General features: G+C 40.1%; 1 protein-coding gene across 1 annotated transcript in view; it reads left to right on the top strand.

Moving 5' to 3' along the window:
• The window catches only part of LRGUK (leucine rich repeats and guanylate kinase domain containing), a 118,936-nt gene that overhangs the window by 53,386 nt on the left and 45,084 nt on the right, over positions 1 to 20,466 (top strand). The window contains exons 11-13 of the mRNA XM_030853848.2: positions 3,539 to 3,658; positions 15,980 to 16,076; positions 20,152 to 20,265. Of these exons, the coding sequence (XP_030709708.2) occupies positions 3,539 to 3,658; positions 15,980 to 16,076; positions 20,152 to 20,265 (331 nt within the window). The remainder of the gene's footprint in view (positions 1 to 3,538; positions 3,659 to 15,979; positions 16,077 to 20,151; positions 20,266 to 20,466) is intronic.

The following is a 20,466-nucleotide window of genomic DNA, read 5'->3' as shown; positions in this document are numbered from 1 at the left end:
ACCTTGACTCTGGCCTGGTAGTCAGTGATAGCTTTCTTGCTCTCACCTATGACAAGGTTCTCCAGGCTGATCTTGTACAAGTCCTGTCCAAACTCTGGAATCGGCCATTTCTCCAAGAAGCCCTGGTTTGTTTCAGTGAGAAATGGTATTTCCCAATCATAATGTGGGTGCTAGAGACAAACATGGCACTGGGTTGATCATTGTTTCCACGTCTTTTAGTGGACAGAGCTAGGGATATATTTCCTTCCCTCCCCTCCCTCCCCTCCCTCCCCTCCCTCCCCTCCCTCCCCTCCCTCCCCTCCTTCTTTCCTTCCTTCCTTCCCTACATTCATTGATCCATCTATCTATTCTTTCTTTCTATCTATCCATCCACCTATCTTGCCTATTTGTACCTACCTATTACATCTGTTCAATCTTTTATATCTATCTAATCTGTATTTAGATAGATCCATCTATAGATAGATGCTAAAACACCTCCTGAATTCATATTGGTACAATTCAATTTCAAGACTGTAGTTGAGCTTTTACTTAATCTCATCTCTGTTACATCTGTATCTCCTTTTCTCCCTCACCAAAGACAGAGGAAGATGGAATTAGAATATCCCATAATTGCTCTTTTTTAAAGTCCCATATTACACCACAACAGTGTCAGAATACCAGTAGTAATAATTACTGGAAACATGAAAAACATATTTTGCCTATGTTCCTCCCATTAACCATTCCCTCATTGTTTTTTATTGTGGTAAAAATATATATATATATATATATATAAAACACATAAAATTTGCCATTTTAACCACTTTAAAGTGTACAGTTCAGGGCTTCCCTGGTGGCGCAGTGGTTGAGAGTCCGCCTGCCGATGCAGGGGACACAGGTTCGTGCCCCCGTCTGAGAAGATCCTGACCGCTGAGCCTGCACGTCCGGAGCCTGTGCTCCGCAACGGGAGAGGCCCGCGTACTGCAAAAAAAAAAAAAAAAAAAAAAAAACGTACAGTTCAGTGGCATTAATTATATTCACAATGTTGTGCAACCATCACCACCATCTGTTTCCAAAACTTTTTCATCAGCCTGAGCAGAAGCTCTGTAAACATTAGGCAATAACTCCCCATTTCCTGCTACTCCCAGTCCCTGGTAATTTCCAGTGTACTTTCTGTCTCTCTGAATTTGCCTACTCTATATATTTTATATAAGCATCAATCACTCCATTTTAAAAATAGTGTACTGTATTTATATTGTCAGAACATATATCCATCACACACTATACTTTCTCCTTTGCTGTCATTTAGTCTTACTTTTCTGGGTAACGGCATATTTATTGCTCACTGCCAGCCCTTACAACTGATGCCTCCTCTTGAGTCATTTTGGTTGTATGAAGCTTGTTCTCTAGCAGATTCCTTAGGAAGAGCTGTGGAATCAGTATCTCTTGAAATCTTGCATGTTGATAATATTCTCTGCCCTTTAAACTTGAAAGTCATTTTTGCTATATGTAAAGTCCATGGCTCACACTTTTTCCCTTGAGAATATTAGAAGGGTTTCTCCATTTTCTTTTGGTGCAAAACATTGCTGTCAAAAAACTGGTGACAATCTAATTTTCTTCCCCTTATAAATCATGTGTTCTCTTTTTCTAGCTGAATAATCCCCCCAGCTTTTTTTAAGCCCAGTAATTTTACTAGACTATGTCTTGGTATTATTGTTACAACATTTATAGCCCAGTTGTTCTAGGCTAATATTCTCAGGTATGTTGTATAGTGTTATTTTATTTTTTTTAATTTCAGAAAGGTTTTCTTGAATGACAGTCTTTAATATTTGTTCCTTATCTTTGGTTTTCTTCTTCAGGAAGAAGGTCTCCTTTGCCTATCCTCAATATTTCTCACTTTCTCTCAAAATTCTTTCCTTTAATTACTTAAAAAAATTATTTCGAGGTAATTTTAGATTCACATGCAGTTGTAAGAAATAATACAGAGAAATTCTAGATATCTTTCACCCAGTTTCCTCCAGTGGTAATATCTTGCTTAGCTAAAGTAGAATATCAAAACCAGGAAGCTGACATTGATACAAGCCACCAACCTTATCAAGTTTCACCAGTTTTGCATGTACTCCTGTGTACATTTAGTTCTATGCGATTTTATCACATGTGTAGATTCATATGAGCATGACTCCAGTCAAGATACAGGAGTTTTATCACATGGATCCCTTTGCTTCCCTTTTATAGCTGCAGCCACCTCCCTCGTGCTTATCTTCCCTAACGTTTGGCAACCAATAATCTGTTCCCCTTCTCTGTAATGCTGTCATTTCAAGAAGGCTATATAAATGGAATCATAGAGTGTATGTATAACCTTTTGGGGTTGACTTTTTTTTTTTTAACTTAGCCTCTGTTGAATATATCAATGGTTCATTCCTTTGTATTGCTGAGTAGTATTCCTTGGTGTGAATGCACCACAATTAGTTTAACCAACCATCGAAGGACATCTGGGCTGATTGCAGTTTTTGGCTACTACAAATACAGCTTTTATGAGTATTCACGTGTAGGCTTTTGGACGTTGCAGTTTCAACCTGCCTGCTTTCTGCTGGATACCCATTGTTTTGGGGTTCCCTTGTTCTCAGACGCTGCCCGTTGCTTCCTCCTTCTTCCTCTTGCCCAGCTTCCAGTGCCGTAAACGTCTTGCGGGTTTGTGGCTTTTCATCTGGTTTGTTATCCACATTTTCCATGGGCTTTTGTTCTCAGGTTTTTCTGTTTTCCTGTGAGTGTTCAGAGAGATTGAAAAATTATGCTGCACTGCCCCCATTCTTCACAGAATCTATACCTCAACCATGATTTTTTTCAAAATATTATATTTTATTCCATACTTCTAGAATTTGTGTCTTGAGTGGAACCCAAACACTTCAGCTCTGCACGTTGCAAGAGATTTTATATAAATTAGTCCTTTGGTCTTTTAGACCAGAAGCCATGCCGAGATTCATATATCAGCTCTTACTTATTAGTTGTTACTTTGAACAAGTTAATTAACCTCTCTGTACTTCGGTTTCTTTATGTGTTAAGTGTTATTACAGCTTCCTGTGATAATTAAATGAGGTAATGCATGTAAGACGCCTAGAATAGCACCTGGCATATAGTAACTGTTCAGGTAAATTTCAGTGATTACTGTTTTCTTTGCACATGAGTATTCTTTTTTTTTTATTGGAGTATAATTGCTTTACAATGTTGTGTTAGTTTCACATCTGTGTTCTAATTGGATAGATACAGATGTTAAAGTTTACCTCTCAGAGGGCAGTCTTATTTCTTTCATTTTGAAGTTCTTGGGCGGAATACTTTATCAACCAAGAATTAATATCTCTTACCATATTTTTCCTTTAAAAAATCTTGTTAAGGTAAATATTTTTGCTATTTTGCAGTCGACTTGCTTCTGGAAAGTAGGACCATCCTTCCATAGAGTGTCTACATATAGTAAATGCTGGATTACTGGATTAATTGTGATTGTGACATGGACACTTTACACACTGGATGCATTAATATGCATGTCTGCTCTGCCCTGTTGCAGCACCCTTCCTAGTCTGGATGCCCCTTATCCCATGTTGGTATTAGCTGGTCCTCAAGCATGTGGTAAACAAGAACTCGCTCACCGCCTCTGCAGACAGTTCAGCACTTACTTCAGATACGGGTAAGTTTCTTTATTGGCTGGTAAGGCTGTAAAGTGTCGGATATTGCTAATGTTGGCTATTAAAATGTACATAGAAGGCTTATGAGCTTCTTTGCCAGTTATTACACTGTGATAGTCACTGTATTTTTTTTTTTTTTTACTTTAATCCTCCAAATGTTTTACTTAATTCAGTGACAGCCGAAATCACGCCCCAAGGTTTGGAAATACACGTGGTTGTAATAAAGCATCATGGTGTTGGAACACGGGCTCCTCCTGTTGCCATGTGGTGTGACAACATGAATCACAGTGTTGTGATGGATGGCGGGTGGGTCTGTGCACCGGTGACAGCCTCTCCTAATCTCTGTTGGAGCCCACGCTGCCAGCACGTCAGCTGCTTTATTTCCACGCGGGTCTTTCTCTTTCGAGGGATATTTCAGAAGGAAGGAAAGAGAAATGGCAGCAAAAGATTTCCTTTTCCTTTCCCTCAGGTTAGCATTCAACACACTTTCAGTTTTCTGGAGCAGATATTTTGCTGTGCGGTTCCCTAATGACTCAGTTAAAATAGCAGAATATATCCAAAAGCCTAGAACCATCCTAGAAAATCTTCAGCTGGATTTACAGACTTTTTAAAGGTGTCTGGGTCTCAGATTTAGTTATTGCTGTGACCTTTTAAACTGGTTTCCTCTTTTATTGTTTTAGGTATGGCAGAGACATTACTGTTGGATTCGTGATGTTTGTCAGTGAGCTGAGAATGTGACTGCAAAGATATATAGGACAGCAAGAAAAAGAAATGCACATTATTCTCTAATGCTGTTGCACACAGGTTCCTTCCCTTAAGCTACACATGTTCAGACAGTGTAAATACTATTTTAAACAGGTCTAGTTATCTAGAGATCTAAAATTACATTCCTCATTTGAACAAATTCAGAATACAAATACTGTAGAATAATTTACTCATTAATATATTCTAAACACCCTGAAGCAACCAAAATAAATTAAAACTTAATATCAGAATTAAAAAGTACAGAGTGTCATTATGCTTATACAGCGGTACTGAACCTGTTTCAAAAGATAAGTGGAGCACAATGAACGGACGATCAAATTAGGGCAGGAAGGTGTATCCTGACTATCGTGCTAATGTATAAACCTGGAACCTTTCAGCAAACCAAAGCTTTGCTGAAGACTTTGGTTACATAAAGACTTACATAAACCAAAGCTTTCCCTGGTTAGAAGTCCTTTCACATCTCTGACACCAATTCTGTTGCAAATGGTTCATAGCCTATCCTTCATATTTGTTTGTGATATGCACTCTGAGGCGCGCTGGGCCAGATGTGTTCTTAGAGGTGTTTATTAACTCATCGTCAGGATTCTGATCCAGTCGGCCTCAACATTCTCACCTCGATAGGCCCCCTCAATGTTCATTTTCATTAAATCCTGCTTTTCCCCTATTAGAATGTCTATCCGTCAAGCTTGGGATGATGTATTTAATGCCTGTTTCCCATGCTCGACTGTAAGCCCAATGAGGGTGGGGACCAATGTCAGCTTTGTTCACCACTGAGTTCTCATCGTTCAGCAGAAGGCCAGGAACTTAATAAATGCATGAGAAATATTTGCTAAATGAAAGACTAAGTGATTGAGTGAATGGATGGATGAATGAATTAATGGTATTATATGCAAAATTTAGTGGGAAGTAACTGTGATAAGAAGCATAGGTGGTTTTTCCCAACCTCCACTGATGGATACATGGAGAGATGAAGGGATTCATTCATTTGTTCATCCATTCTTTCAATAAATATTTATTGAGTTCTTCCCATGTGATAGGTCCTGAAGATACAGTGGGAACAAGATCGGTGAGGCCCTTGCCTTAGTGAAACTTATAACCTGGTAGGGGACTCAGACCTTAGTTAGCATCATATGCAGTTTGTGTGGAGGCACAAGATGACAAAACATAATCCTAAAATTAGCTTCCTGCTCCTATACTGTTACTGTTGCCACTGCTGTTTTTCTCCTCTGGATGGGATTAGTAGCAAGAGGAAAGACACCCATAAATACCCCACACTCATGCATCCACCTCCCTCACAGGCTCAGAAGCCTTGCCTAACCATGCACCCTCATGGGGGCAGAGGTCAGGGCTCGTTCAATAGCACATCATTCACCAAAGCAAGGATCAGAGAGCATATCACTGGATAAGAAAAGGTATTAGGGAGCTAGTAATTTCAAGCATTGAGAAAGTCAGATAGTACTACTATTACATGCAGCAACTTTCTAATTAAAACAAATGATAAAACCAAAGCACATCTTCAGGGGCAAGTCCTTGCTCTTGTTTATTTTATTTATTTATTTTTTGAATTTAATTTTATTTAATTTTTTTATACAGCAGGTTCTTATTAGTCATCCATTTTATACACATCAGTGTATACATGAAAATCCCAATCTCCCAATTCATCACACCACCACCACCCCATCCCCCTGCCGCTTTCCCCCCTTAGTGTCTGTACGTTTGTTCTCTACATCTGTGTCTCAATTTCTGTCCTGCAAACCGGTTCATCTGTACCATTTTTCTAGGTTCCACATATATGCATTAATATACAATATTTGTTTTTCTCTTTCTGATTTACTTCACTCTGTCTGACAGTCAATAGATCCATCCACGTCTCTACAAATGACCCAATTTCGTTCCTTTTTATGGCTGAGTAATATTCCATTGTATATATGTACCACATCTTCTTTATCCATTCATCTGTCGATGGGCATTTAGGTTGCTTCCATGGCCTGGCTATTGTAAATAGTGCTGCAATGAACATTTTGGTACATGAATTTTTTTGAATTATGGTTTTTCTCGGGGTAAATGCCCAGTAGTGGGATTGCTGGATCATATGGTAATTCTATTTTTAGTCCTTTAAGGAACCTGCCTACTGTTCTCCATAGTGGCTGTGTCAATTTACATTCCCATCAACAGTGCAACAGTTCCCTTTTCTCCACACCCTCTCCAGCATTTGTTCTTTGTAGATTTTCTGATGATGCCCATTCTAACTGGTGTGAGGTGATACCTCATTGTAGTTTTGATTTGCATTTCTCTAACAATTAGTGATGTTGAGCAGCTTTTCATGCGCTTTTTGGCCATCTGTATGTCTTCTTTGGAGAAATGTCTATTTAGGTCTTCTGCCCGTTTTTGGAATGGGTTGTTTGATTCTTTAATATTGAGGTGCATGAGCTGTTTATATATTTTGGAGATTAATCCTTTGTCCATTGATTCATTTGCAAATATTTTCTCCCATTCTGAGGGTTGCCTTTTCGTCTTGTTTATGGTTTCCTTTGCTGTGCAAAAGCTTTTAAGTTTCATTAGGTCTCATTTGTTTATTTTTCTTTTTATTTTCATTACTTTAGGAGGTGGATCAAAAACGATCTTTCTGTGATTTATGTCAAAGAGTGTTCTTCCTATGTTGTCCTCTAAGAGTTTTATAGTGTCCATCTTACATTTAGGTCTCTAATCCATTTTGAGTTTATTTTTGTGTATGGTGTTAGGGAGTGTTCTAATTTCATTATTTTACATGTAGCTGTCCAGTTTTCCCAGCACCACTTATTGAAGAGACTGTCTTTTCTCCATTGTATATCCTTACCTCCTTTGTCATAGATTAGTTGACCATAGGTGCGTGGGTTTATTTCTGGGCTTTCTGTCTTGTTCCATTGCTCTATGTTTCTGTTTTTGTGCCATAACCGTATTGTCTTGATTACTGTAGCTTTGTAGTAGAACTAGTCGGAAGTCAGGGAGTCTGATTCCTCCAGCTCCGTTTTTTCCCCTGAAGACTGCTTTGATTATTCAGGGTCTTTTGTGTCTCCATACAAATTTTAAGATTTTTTATTCTAGTTCTGTAAAAAATGCCATTGGTAATTTGATAAGGATTGCACTGAATCTGTAGATTGCTTTGGGCAGTACAGTCATTTCACAATATTGATTCTTCCAATCCAAGAACATGGTGTATCTCTCCATCTGTTTGTATCATCTTTAACTTCTTTCATCAGTGTCTTACAGTTTTCTGTATACAGATCTTTTGTATCCCTAGGTAGGTTTATTCCTAGATATTTTATTCTTTTTGTTGCAGTGGTAAATGGGAGTGTTTCCTTAATTTCTCTTCCAGGTTTTTCATCATTGGTGTATAGGAATGCAAGAGATTTCTGTGCATTAATTTTGTATCCTGCAACTTTACCAAATTCATTGATTAGCTCAAGTAGTTTTCTGGTGGCATCTTCAGGATTCTCTATGTATAGTATCATGTCATCTGCAAACAGTGACAGTTTTACTTCTTCTTTTCCAATTTGTGTTCCTTTTTCTTCTCTGATGGCCATTGCTAGGACTTCCAAAACTATGTTGAATACTGGTAGTGAGAGTGGACATCCTTCTCTTGTTTCTGATCTTAGAGGAAATGCTTTCAGTTTTTCACCATTGAGAATGATGTTTGCTGTGGGTTTGTCATATATGGCCTTTATTATGTTGAGGTAAGTTCCCTCTATGCCCACTTTCTTGAGAGTTTTTATCATAAATAGGTGTTGAATTTTGTCAAAAGCTTTTTCTGCATCTATCAAGATGATCATATGGTTTTTATTCTTCAGTTTGTTAATATGGTGTATCACATTGATTGATTTGCATATATTGACGAATCCTTGCATCCCTGGGATAAATCCCACTTGATCATGGTGTATGATCCTTGTAATGTGTTGTTGGATTCTGTTTGCTATATTTTGTTGAGAATTTTTGCATCTATATTCATCAGTGATATTGGTCTGTAATTTTCTTTTTTTGTAGTATCTTTGTCTGGTTTTGGTATCATGGTGATGGCGGCCTCATAGAATGAGTTTGGGAGTGTTCCTTCCTCTGCAATTTTTTGCAAGAGTTTGAGAAGGATGGGTGTTAACTCTTCTGTAAATATTTGATAGAATTCACCTGTGAAGCCATCGCGTCTTGGACTTTTGTTTGTTGGAATATTGTTAATCACAGTTTCAATTTCATTACTTGTGGTTGGTCTGTTCATATTTTCTTTGTCTTCCTGGTTCAGTCTTGGGAGGTTCTACCTTTCTAAGAATTTGTCCATTTCTTCCAGGTTGTCCATTTTATTGGCATAGAGTTGCTTGTAGTAGTCTCTTAGGATGCTGTATATTTCTGTGGTGTCTGTTGTAACTTCTCTATTTTCATTTCTAATTTTATTGATTTGAGTTCTCTCCCTCTTTTTCTTGATGAGTCTGGCTAATGGTTTATCAATTTTGTTTATCTTGTCAAAGAACCAGCTTTTAGTTTTATTGATCTTTGCTATTGTTTTCTTTGTTTCTATTGCATTTATTTCTGCTCTGATCTTTATGATTTCTTTCCTCCTGCTAACTTTGGGTTTTGTTTCTTCTTCTTTCACTAGTTCCTTTAGGTGTATGGTTAAGTTGTTTATTCGTGAATTTTCTTGTTTCCTGAAGTAGAATTTTATTGTTGTAAATTCCCCTCTTAGAACTGCTTTTGCTGCATCCCATAGGTTTTGGATCGTCATGTTTTCATTTTCATTTGTCTCTAGGTATTTTTTGATTTCCTGTTTGATTTCTCCAGTGATCTCTTGGTTATTGAGTAACGTATGGTTTAGCCTCCATGTGGTTGTGTTTTTTACGTTTTTTCCCTGTAATTCATTTCTAATCTCATAGCATTGTGGTCAGAAAAGATGCTTGATATGATTTCAATTTTCTTAAATTTATTGAGGCTTGATTTGTGACCCAAGATGTGATCTATCCTGGAAAATGTTACGTGCACACTTGAGAAGAAGGTTTAATCTGTTTTTGGATGAAATGTCCTATAAATATCAATCAAATCTATCTGGTCTACTGTGTCATTTAAAACTTGTGTTTCCTTATTAATTTTCTGTTTGGATGATCTGTCCATTGGTGTAAATGAGGTGTTTAAGTCTCCCACTATTACTGTGTCACTGTCGATTTCCTCTTTTATAGCTGTTAGCAGTTGCCTTACGTGTTGAGGTGCTCCTATGTTGGGTGCATATATATTTATAATTGTTATATCTTCTTTTGGATTTATCCCTTGATCATTACGTAGTGTCCTTCCTTGTCTCTTGTAACATTCTTTATTTTAAAGTCTATTTTATCTGATATGAGTATTGCTACTCCAGCATTCTTTCGCTTTCCATTTGCATGGAATATGTTTTTCCATCCCCTCACTTTCAGTCTGTATGTGTCCCTAGGTCTGAAGTGGGTCTCTTGTAGACAGCATATATATGGGTCTTGTTTTTGCATCCATTCAGCAAGCCTGTGTCTTTTGGTTGGAACATTTAATCCATTCACGTTTAAGGTAATTATTGATATGTATGTTCCTTTCACCATTTTCTTCATTGTTTTGGGTTTGTTTTTGTAGGTCCTTTTCATCTCTTGTGTTTCCCACTTAGAGAAGTTCCTTTAGCATTTGTTGTAGAGCTGGTTTGGTGGTGCTGAATTCTCTTAGCTTTTGCTTGTCTGTAAAGCTTTTGATTTCTCCGTCGAATCTGAATGAGATCCTTGCTGGGTAGAGTAATCTTGGTTGTAGGTTCTTCCCTTTCATCACTTTAAGTATATCATGCCACTCCCTTCTGGCTTGTAGAGTTTCTGCTGAGAAATCAGCTGTTAACCTTATGGGAGTTCCCTTGTATGTTATTTGTCATTTTTCCCTTGCTGCTTTCAATCCTTTTTCTTTGTCTTTAAATTTTGCCAGTTTGACCATATGTCTCAGTGTATTTCTCCTTGGGTTTATCCTGTATGGGACTCCCTGTGCTTCCTGGACTTGTGTGGCTATTTCCTTTCCCATGTTAGGGAAGTTTTCAAGTATAATCTCTTCAAATATTTTCTCTGGTCCTTTCTCTCTCTTTTCTCCTTCTGGGACCCCTATAATGCGAATGTTGTTGCATTTAATGTTGTCCCAGAGGTCTCTTAGGCTGTCTTCATTTCTTTTCCTTCTTTTTTTTTTATTCTGTTCCACAGCAGTGAATTCCACCATTCTGTCTTTCAGGTCACTTATCTGTTGTTCTGCCTCATTTATTCTGCTATTGATTCCTTCTAGTGTATTTTTCATTTCACTTATTGTATTGTTCATCTCTGTTTGTTTGTTCTTTAATTCTTCTAGGTCTTTGTTCAACATTTCTTACATCTTCTCGATCTTTGCCTCCATTCTTTTTCTGAGGTCCTGGATCATCTTCACTATCATTCTGAATTCTTTTTCTGGAAGATTGCCTATCTCCACTTCATTTAATAGTTTTTCTGGGGTTTTATCTTTTTCCTTCATCTGGTACCTAGTCGTCTGCCTTTTCATCTTGTCTATCTTTGTATGAATGTGGTTTTTGTTCCACAGGCTGCAGGATTGTAGTTCTTCTTGCTTCTGCTGTATGCTGTCTGGTGGATGAGGCTATCTAAGAAGCTTGTGCAAGTTTCCTGATGGGAGGGACTGTTGATTGCTGTTGTTTAAATTTTCTTTTATTTTATTCTTTATCCATCATATATTTTATTGATTTTTAATTAAATGGAAAGAAAAAGGGCTGAATACAGTCTCATTTCTCTGCCATTTGCTTGAATGTTTTCTTTCCCTCCTATTTATCTCATTTTCTCCCAGCATTTTGTCTTTCTTTTTCTTTTTTCTTTTTTTTTTTTTTTTTTTTTTTGGTACGTGGGCCTCTCACTGTTGTGGCCTCTCCCGTTGTGGGGCGCAGGCTCAGCGGCCATGGCTCACGGGCCCAGCCGCTCTGCTGCATGTGGGATCTTCCCGGACCGGGGCACGAACCCGCTTCCCCTGCATCGGCTGGCGGACTCTTCTTTTTTTTTTTTTTTTATACGGTGTGCGGGCCTCTCCCATTGCGGAGCACAGGCTCCAGACGCTCAGGCTCAGCGGCCATGGTGCACGGGTCAAGCCGCTCCACGGCATGTGGGATCTTCCCGGACCGGGGCACGAACCCTTGTCCCCTGCATCGGCAGGCGGACTCTCAACCACTGCGCCACCAGGGAAGCCCGGCTGGCGGACTCTTAACCACTGCGTCACCAGGGAAGCCCTTGTCTTCCTTTTCAAATTGCATTCACCCAAGACCAAGACATTCAGTGAAATTTTCACATGGTAAGTTGCATATCCCGATGTATAAATATTAAAAACATGGCTCGGTGGTATAACAAATATTGGAGAGGCTGAGGGATTGTGCTCTTGTCCAAGGATCTGATTTTACCATTTGTTCTTGGTTTTAGAAATAGGTTGGATGTTCTTTCTTTACTTGTATTAGTTACAAGTGGCCTAGAGATAGGCATTTACTGCCTTCGGAGTCTCTCCATTTATTTCCAGTCTTAACAATACCATACAAATCAGTGGCTTCCTAGAAAAGTGCTGGGTAATGAGAGAAACAGAAAGCAATACCGGCACGCCTGTTCATCTTCCAGATTTAAGGCCTTGAAAGTGCTCTGAATGGTCATGAAAGTAAAACTGTATACTTCTTCCTTAGATCTCTATTTTGTAGCAATCTCTATTTGTGTAACCTTTTTCATGATGTTGACTACTAACTATATTTTATTTTTAGCACTATAATATGGTAAAATAAAAGCCTGCAGCTGTTTAGCTAAATGAGATGGTATGAGCTGTAGCTCCCCAAGAGCCGTCTAATCTAGTGTCTCTTTATACAGGTGTGACAGACTAGTAGAATGGTTTATTTATTCCTTCAGTCATGTTTCTTGAGCACCATCCATGTGCATTGTACCAGTGATAAAATTGTAAAACAAGCAGACATGAGTCTTGCCCTCCTGGCAGCTTACACTCTGCTGTGAGATTAGATTAGTAAATGCTAACAAGACAGTTTGATGGGTGCTATGATGAGGGAAATAAAGAGCCTCTGTGACAGGAGAAATAAAAAATAAGTGGGATGTGAGATTTGAGGCAGGGGGGAACAGGTGCCTGAGATCCAGGCAGAAAGAACAACAGGCACATTTGAGTTTTTTGGCTGCGTTGGGTTTTTGTTGCTGCACACAGGCTTTCTCTCGTTGCGGCAAGCAGGGGCTACTCTTTTGTTGTGGTGCATGGGCTTCTCATTGTGGTGGCTTCTCTTGTTGCAGAGCATGGGTTCTAGGCATGCCGGCTTCAGTAGTTGTGGCACACAGGCTCAGTAGTTGTGACACACGGGTTTAGTTGCTCCGCGGCATGTAGGATCTTCCCGGACCAGGGCTCAAACCCGTGTCCCCTGCATTGGCAGGCGGATTCTTAACCACTGCACCACCAGGGAAGCCTGGCACATTTGATTAACTGAAAGTACACTGTAGTGTGGCTAAGCTTGAAGCATGGAGGAAGATGGCAGAAGACCAGAAAAATAGACAGGGGTCTGATCATAAGGGGTCTCTAAGCAGGGGAGTGTCATGATCACAGCTGCATTTTAGAAAGTGTCCCCTGTGGGCAGTTTGGGAGGGTGCTTGGGGAGGGAAGGCTGGAGATGAGGAGACTGGTTAGGATATAGTGACAGGTGATAATGGCATGAATTAGAAAGTGGTATGCAGTTACAGGAAAGTGGACAGAGTAGTGGCTTCCTGGAATTTGATACTCAGACACAGTATGTGCTGGAATCTTCTCTGTTTGTGATCTCTTAAATTGTGTCCAGCAGTTTATTGACATATATTTGCATTGTGCATTGGGACCAATTTAATTTGCCTACCAAATGCCCTAGGAATACGTGGGCTTTTGTGGACACCCAGTGAAAGAGTTCCCTTACTAACAATATGGCATGCTATAAATGTGCTTGAATTTGGATGTGCTCACAGCCAAGCCTCTGCCTAAGTATGTGCAGTAACAAGTTATTTCTTGAAGCAATCTGGTCCAGAGTTGAGATTCTAAATCTTCATGCTTCTGAATCACACTAAAAAAATTTCTACTTCCTCAGCTGCCTGCTAGCTCTTCTTAGGCATTGTTTCTTCTTCCTCTTACATTTTCCTGGATTTAGTAATATTTCGTTATTTGGCCTGGCCTTCCAGATTCCTTTCCCTCCTGATCATCTCCTCCTCTCCATGGACTTGGTGTGTTAGGATCCTCAGTGACAGCTGGCCAGTGAATTGGCCTTTAAGAATGTCTGACTCACCCTTAGGCTTTCAGTGCCAGTGTTGTATTCTGGGGTTAATGGCGAACACAGCTCTTTGTCTGTTAAATGAAACTAACAGGGAGTATGGCTCCCATTACAAACCATGATTTAATTAATTTTCCGTGATTTAACTAGTAAATAGTAAACTCATGGAAATGTAAATTACAATTGAAATTATATTTAGACAGGAGAGAGGAACGATGTTGAAGGTGGTGGCCCAAGCAAATTGCTTCGTCTGAAATCTGGCACCATGTTTTTCTGAGTTTAATGAAACATTGCTTTCACTGTGAAGTATTTCCTTTTCAAGACATTCACATTTGGGCAGCATACTACACAGCGAACATTTCTATATGTGAAAATTGGATGACAGGTTCAAAAAACCGCAGGTCATCTTAGGTCCTTCTTAATAGAAAGTTCCGTAGTGGATGCTGGTTCTGTCCTAGCTTTCTCCGTGTCAGTGAAGCCATCTCTTTATTTACCTGCCTAGAAGCTTCAGATTGCTTCTTTGCTTTGTCTTCCTTTTAGAAATTCTGAAAAAATCCCTGCTACTCAATTCCTTTGTTGGAAAATGCAAATTCAGTGCCGTGTGTATAGGCTATGCTAAGGGTGTGTGGTACAGGATGCCAAGTCAGCGAGTTATCTATCCTGACTGTCAAGGACACCAGTAGACAGAAGGTCTCAGGTCCCTGCCAAGGGGTATAAAGAAATTCCAGTGCATGCAAACAGCACAACAAACGTCATGGTGTTTTGACAGCCTTCTCTTAAAATGTGCTCTTTCCTGTGTATACAATTTAAATGTAATGTTAAGACCTTTAAATTTATAGTATAGCTAATTCTTGATTTTAAGGAAGGGGAACAGCGGTATGAATTAGAAAAGTTTGTCTGTCTTTGACTTTGAAGTGGAGAAGATTTTGAGGTTGTGAGTTTACCCTCTTAGTGTGATACTAAAAGGACTTGACTTTGGTGTCATCCTGTGGTTGTTACTTAGTCACGTTACTTTACTGCTGTGCCTCAGTTTCATCATCTGTAAAATAAAAACAGTAGCACCTACCTCATGTCTTTCTGTGAGGAGTCAATGAAATAGCATGTCAAGTGTCTAGCTACCTGCATCTCCTGTTTTAAAACCATAGGATAATCTAAAAATCAGTTTGCGTTCCCAGAACTTAACATTGGGAAGTCAGCATGGTCTGAAATCAACAGTCCTGGTCTAGATGGGAGCCCCATAGTCTAGTTCTGGGACCGATACTGGCCTGCTCTGTGGCCTCGGGCAAGTCATTTTTATAGTCATCTTAAAATGGAGCTCATCACAGCTGCCATCCACTTAACATGTTTGATTAATTCATTCATGTCACAAATCTTTAGTAAATGCCTACTGTGGGCCAGGCATTGGGAATGCAGTGGCAGATAAGATCAACAAGATAAAGTCCTCTCCTCATGATTTGTATGTCCTGCTGGAGAAGATAGGAAAAAACAGATAAGAGAAGGCAGTTTGGGTGATGGAGAGTAATTGGGGGCATGGTGGGCTGGGGTAGGGATGCTATTTCAGGTAGTGGGCAGAAAAGGCCTCTTTGGTTGAGCTGAGAATGCCATTCAGCTTTGGAATCATGGCTTCCCATGGGAGGTTCGTACATAGTACTGATAAGTGTGGCAGGAATAAAGAATGAGCTGGTCTCTGCCCTCAAGCAGCAGAGGAGATGGGGTCCTGAATAGGGGGCTGGGAGGAGTTGGTGGCAGGCACTGAGGCTCAGGGTGGATAAAGAAGAGGTGCAGAACCCATCCACAGGTGGTCAGGAAAGGCCTTTTGGGGGTGACCCTTAAATTGAGTCCTGAAGACAAGTGGGCTAACCTGGCAGAGGAGCGGGGAGGGAAGCGTTACAGAAAAAGCCCATAGATCAGAGAGAGCATGAAAGCACTTGGGTGGAAAGTGTATGGGTAATAAATACTGTTATACTTCTTAAAGTATTATGATGTGATGTCAGAGGTGGTGATTCAGAAGGTGATAAAGAACAATGAGTGAAAGTTTGGTGTCGATAATCTAAAAGTTTTTATAATCCCTATGAAGTCTAGCAAGTGGATGTAGTCTAGCACTGCCAGAGCTCAGGGTTCTCAGAACAATGTTACTTGATGTTTCGTGGATCAATTTTAATTTTTGAAAACATACTTTACACCAAAACCTTTTCCATTTTGAATTTCAAGCTAATAGAAAGAGACGAAGTTCTCTGCATTCTGTTTTCAGGGCCTGTCACACCACAAGACGGCCGTACTTTGGAGAAGGGGAGCGGGTTGATTATCATTTTATCTCTCAAGAAGTTTTTGATGAAATGCTAAACATGGTAAGACTGCTCTTTATATTTAATGCACGAGAAATGTATGTTCTGTGGTAGAAATATTAGGAAATAGTGTTAAGAAAGAGAATTATATTTGTGTTTTTCCTGAGAGATGTGTTCTTATTGAGTTGGTTCTTTTCTTAAACCATTTGATACATCACTGTTCACATGCTGCTTTATTTTATGATCTTGGAGAAAATATTGTATATTTCCAATGACACTGAATAAATAGACGTTTTAAGAAAATGGAAGAAAGCACCACGAAAAGATCTTGAGATCTGTGTTTATCAGGTGCTGCTCTATTGGTCAGATTTGACTCAAGATAAACAATTCCCAAAGACTTGATGTGATGCAGCAAGCTTGGGAATGGAGCCCTTACCGGGGGTTGGGGGCGGCGTGTTCTGTCCCGAGACCACTCCCTCTGTTTGGTATCACTGGTGCTTTCTAATTGTTGTGACCCTAAACACCATTTCACACTGGTGTGTCCCAGCCAGTTGGTCTTCCCTGGACACATACACAGACTTGACCTTCCACCATAACATCGCTGTGTTGAGAAGTCCTAAGTCCTGGAGGTCATTAATGCATGTGGAAGCTCTCGACAGTAGACAGGAGAAGTTTCCTCATTTCTTTGAGGTCTGTGTCTTTCCTAGGTGAGGATAACTACCCTGCCCTTGTTCATTTCATTGGAGCTCTGGGCGACCTTATTCACCCATGACTTCAGTTAAACAGAAAGAACATCTCATATCTTTATCACTACCGATGGATCTGTAAGCCTTTTATTTTCTCTTCACCTTGGGCCTTATTTTTGTTTATATTATCATTTTTTCTATCACCAAATGAATCCTACACAACTCTTTTTTTTTTCCCCTGAAGCTTCCTGAAGGACGGGATTAAGGACTAGTCTATGCTTCTGCTTTTGAAAGATTACCATCTAACCAGTGATACTCTTACAACTACATCCCTCCTCCCCTCCCTCCCCTTCTCCATCCTCCATTCTTTTTCTGCCCCATCCCCAGATAATAGACCTGGCTTATACCTCAGTGCTCATAACTGTGGAGCATTTAAGCATAGGCTCTGCAGTTGCCACGAGTTTAATTTTGAATGACCAGCTTTACACATGGTGCGTATTTTCTCTTGCATTCACAGAGAAACCCAAGTGAAAAAACCCTATAATCCCTAGGCCATTTTCCCTTTAATCTTGTCAAAAGAACATCTTGGAAATTCTTTATGAGTTTCTCTCCTAGGGCTATGTTTTAGAAGTTCGGTTTTATGTACCAAGGGTACTCTGAGACTTTATATTTCTAAAAGCCGTTAAGAGAAACCTGAGGAGTTATCTTGATATTAGTAAGAAGCATTCTCTTAAGACTCTTTGGGTTGAAAGACAGCTAGTTCCCAAAATTGGTGTTAATTTCTTGTTAGAGTCTGGGGCATTTTTTCTTGATTTAGTTCCACTGTTCTCAGTGCCCCATGTGCTCCTCTGATGTTTCATACCTTATCATATCTGTAATCAAGTAAGTCTGGTTCAGTTCCTAGTCTGAGACATCACTGTACTTTTGTACTATATTTAGTCTTCTAGTTTTACTCCCTCTATGGGAGTGCTTGTGTGTTTGAGAAGTACTCATTTTTCCTGCTTCTGCTAACATATTACTTCACTGTAAGGGCATCATCATATTCAACTTGAATTTTGCTTCAAATCTTCTTTTCTTTCAAGTGAGCTTGAGGCTGTTTCGTGAAGAGAGACAAACCTAGAGATTAGAAACTCGTGACACATTGTCAGGTGAGCCAACCACGCCCACACACTCAGCCTCTGTACACAGAGCCCCTCTCCATGCACGTTCCCCTAGCCAGCCTGCCCCCTCCCAAGTCACAGTACCCCTTGACAGACAGCCCGGGCACACCCCACCCCAGCATGCCTGCTGTGGACAGTCACACCTCTCCACTCTGACAGGTACACATAGACTAGCACATGCTTCCATATACACTCCACACCCTCCCCAAAAACAAAGATCATCCCCCCATGTGCCCACAGACGCGTGAACCCTTCTTAAGCCTATATACACAGTCACTTACCTGCAGAGACTCTTGTACTCTTGTGGAAGTAAGATCACAGATCTGGAGGTCTCTGAGGTATGATTATTGCTGTTTATTAAGAAATCCACAGGCAGGAAGCAGTGAAAGGAGTATCACCCTCCAGAAGCTGGGGGACCACTCATCTCAATTCTTAACAAATCAGTTGAACAAGGCCTGTTTTACATACACTAGTACAGTGCAAGATTTCTCCCAACCTTACATCCTTCCAGAAAATGTTTTTGGGATCCACAGAGGGAGGCCTTTGTACACACAAGTAAACAAACTCATAGTATATATCTGAAAAGTGATTCAAATATACATTATGAAAACAGAGTGAGTCACAGTAAACAAGATAAAGTATGGCGTACCTGACGGGAGACTCAGGTGTCTATCTATGTAGATATAATATAGATAGATAGTAAAAGGAAAGGAGTCACAGTATTTGTCCCAAAGAACACAGTATGACATTGAGGGAGTAAAGTAAAAGGATATTTATTGCTGGGTCTTTAACTTATAGAATATATGACATAAATGTCTTCTGATTATGGTGGATGGGGGTTTTCCTCATCACCCGCAACAGACACATCCCCCAGAGACCCACCCTCCTGAGGGACACCGTATGTCTCCTAGCCTTCTAACAACCCCCCGCCAGGCAGCGCCCCCCCCACAACATACACACACGCAAATCTCCAGAACATTTGGGCCAGGAGGCACAGGGCAGCATCAAAGACCCCTGACTGCTACTGTTTTTAATGACGGCGCTGCCTTTTGCTGGGCTTCAATTGATGGGATTTGGCCTTGGGAGTTTTCACTTCATTATTTATTTCAAAATCATGTTATCTGAGGAGTCACGGTGGCTAAGGATGTCCACATTTTTATTCCTTCTGTTGTCATCAACATCCCAGTTTAGATTAAATCTTGTTGTCTAATAAATATAATATCATCAAAGGAAAAGTCAGACAATTTTTTTTAATACATTTATTTATTTTTGGCTGCGTTGGGTCTTCATTCCTGCGCACGGGCTTTCTCTAGTTGCGGCGAGCCGGGTCTACTCTTCGTTGCTGTGCGTGGGCTTCTCACTGCGGTGGCTTCTCTTGTTGAGGAGCACGGGCTCTAGGCGCGTGGGCTTCAGTAGTTGTGACTCGTGGGCTCTAGAGCACAGGCTCAGTAGTTGAGGCGCACGGGCTTAGTTGCTCCGCAGCACGTAGGATCTTCCCAGACCAGGGCTCAAACCCGTGTCCCCTGCACTGGCAGGCGGATTCTTAACCACTGCACCACCAGGGAAGTCCAGTTCAAACAATTTTGAGAGATGTGTTCTACTTGCTTTTTTTTTTTTTTGCACGAGACTACAGTTTCAGGAAGAACTGGGCTTCCAGAATATAGAGAGAAGGCAGTATTTGTACCTCAGATGACTAGAGGGCACACAATACTGATGCTGAATACATTTGGGGCAGTTTCAATAAAAAGCTATGTTTATAAGGAAAAGCAGGATGGGTCTGTTTTTCATCGCTTATCTCAGGATGCAAAGGTTTATGGATGTCGCTGTAATTCATGGCCTTCAGGCTTATCTGGGAATGCAAGGCACTTGAGAATGGAAGCTTTTGGGGGAGACCTGGTGTACTGGCATAGCTGAAATGGCTGAGGCAAAGGGTGAACTATTAGTTTTGCTTTCTCAGTAATGAAGGTTTATAGTGCAGGTTTGGCAGGAAGTGGTTAAGTAAGCAAAATGATCTGTTTATCATAAGCTTCACTGCCTTTACTCCGCTCTAACGTTTGGTCAGCTGGTTATTTCCAAAAGCCTAATATTTTTTGGCCAGCTGGGAATTGTGAATGAATTTCTGTATCACAGTTTGGTATTAAGTTTCATCAACCCATTGTCATCCTTATACAATTGCTAATATTTATACGTTTTGTGGAATCGTATAAAAGTAAGACATCAAATCATTTTATTTATATTAAATTCCGTGATGGCAGCTGTTACAGGAAAATCTTTGCACTTCTTACATTGCAGGGGAAATTTATTCTGACCTTTAATTACGGTAATCACAAGTATGGATTAAGTAGGGACACCATAGAAGATATCGCAAGAGATGGTTTAGCAAGCTGTGTTCATATGGAAATAGAAGTAAGTGCTTTTCATTCAGTCGATTTCTTTTTAGTGCGTAAATGTGTATATATGTGGGATTGGGGAGGGGGCTGCAGTGTGTGGATCTACAGTGTGTAGGCCGAACACTGCTAGGCCCAAGAGGAATGCATACAGATGTGTGAGATTTTAAGTTCGTAATTAGCTTAGGGGAAGAAAGATACAAATAATTCAAATGACAGG

This window comes from Globicephala melas, chromosome 9 (assembly GCF_963455315.2).
Source record: "Globicephala melas chromosome 9, mGloMel1.2, whole genome shotgun sequence".
Lineage (NCBI taxonomy): Eukaryota > Metazoa > Chordata > Mammalia > Artiodactyla > Delphinidae > Globicephala > Globicephala melas.
Note: the sequence above shows the minus strand (reverse complement) of the source record. Positions and strands in the feature narration are given on the sequence as shown.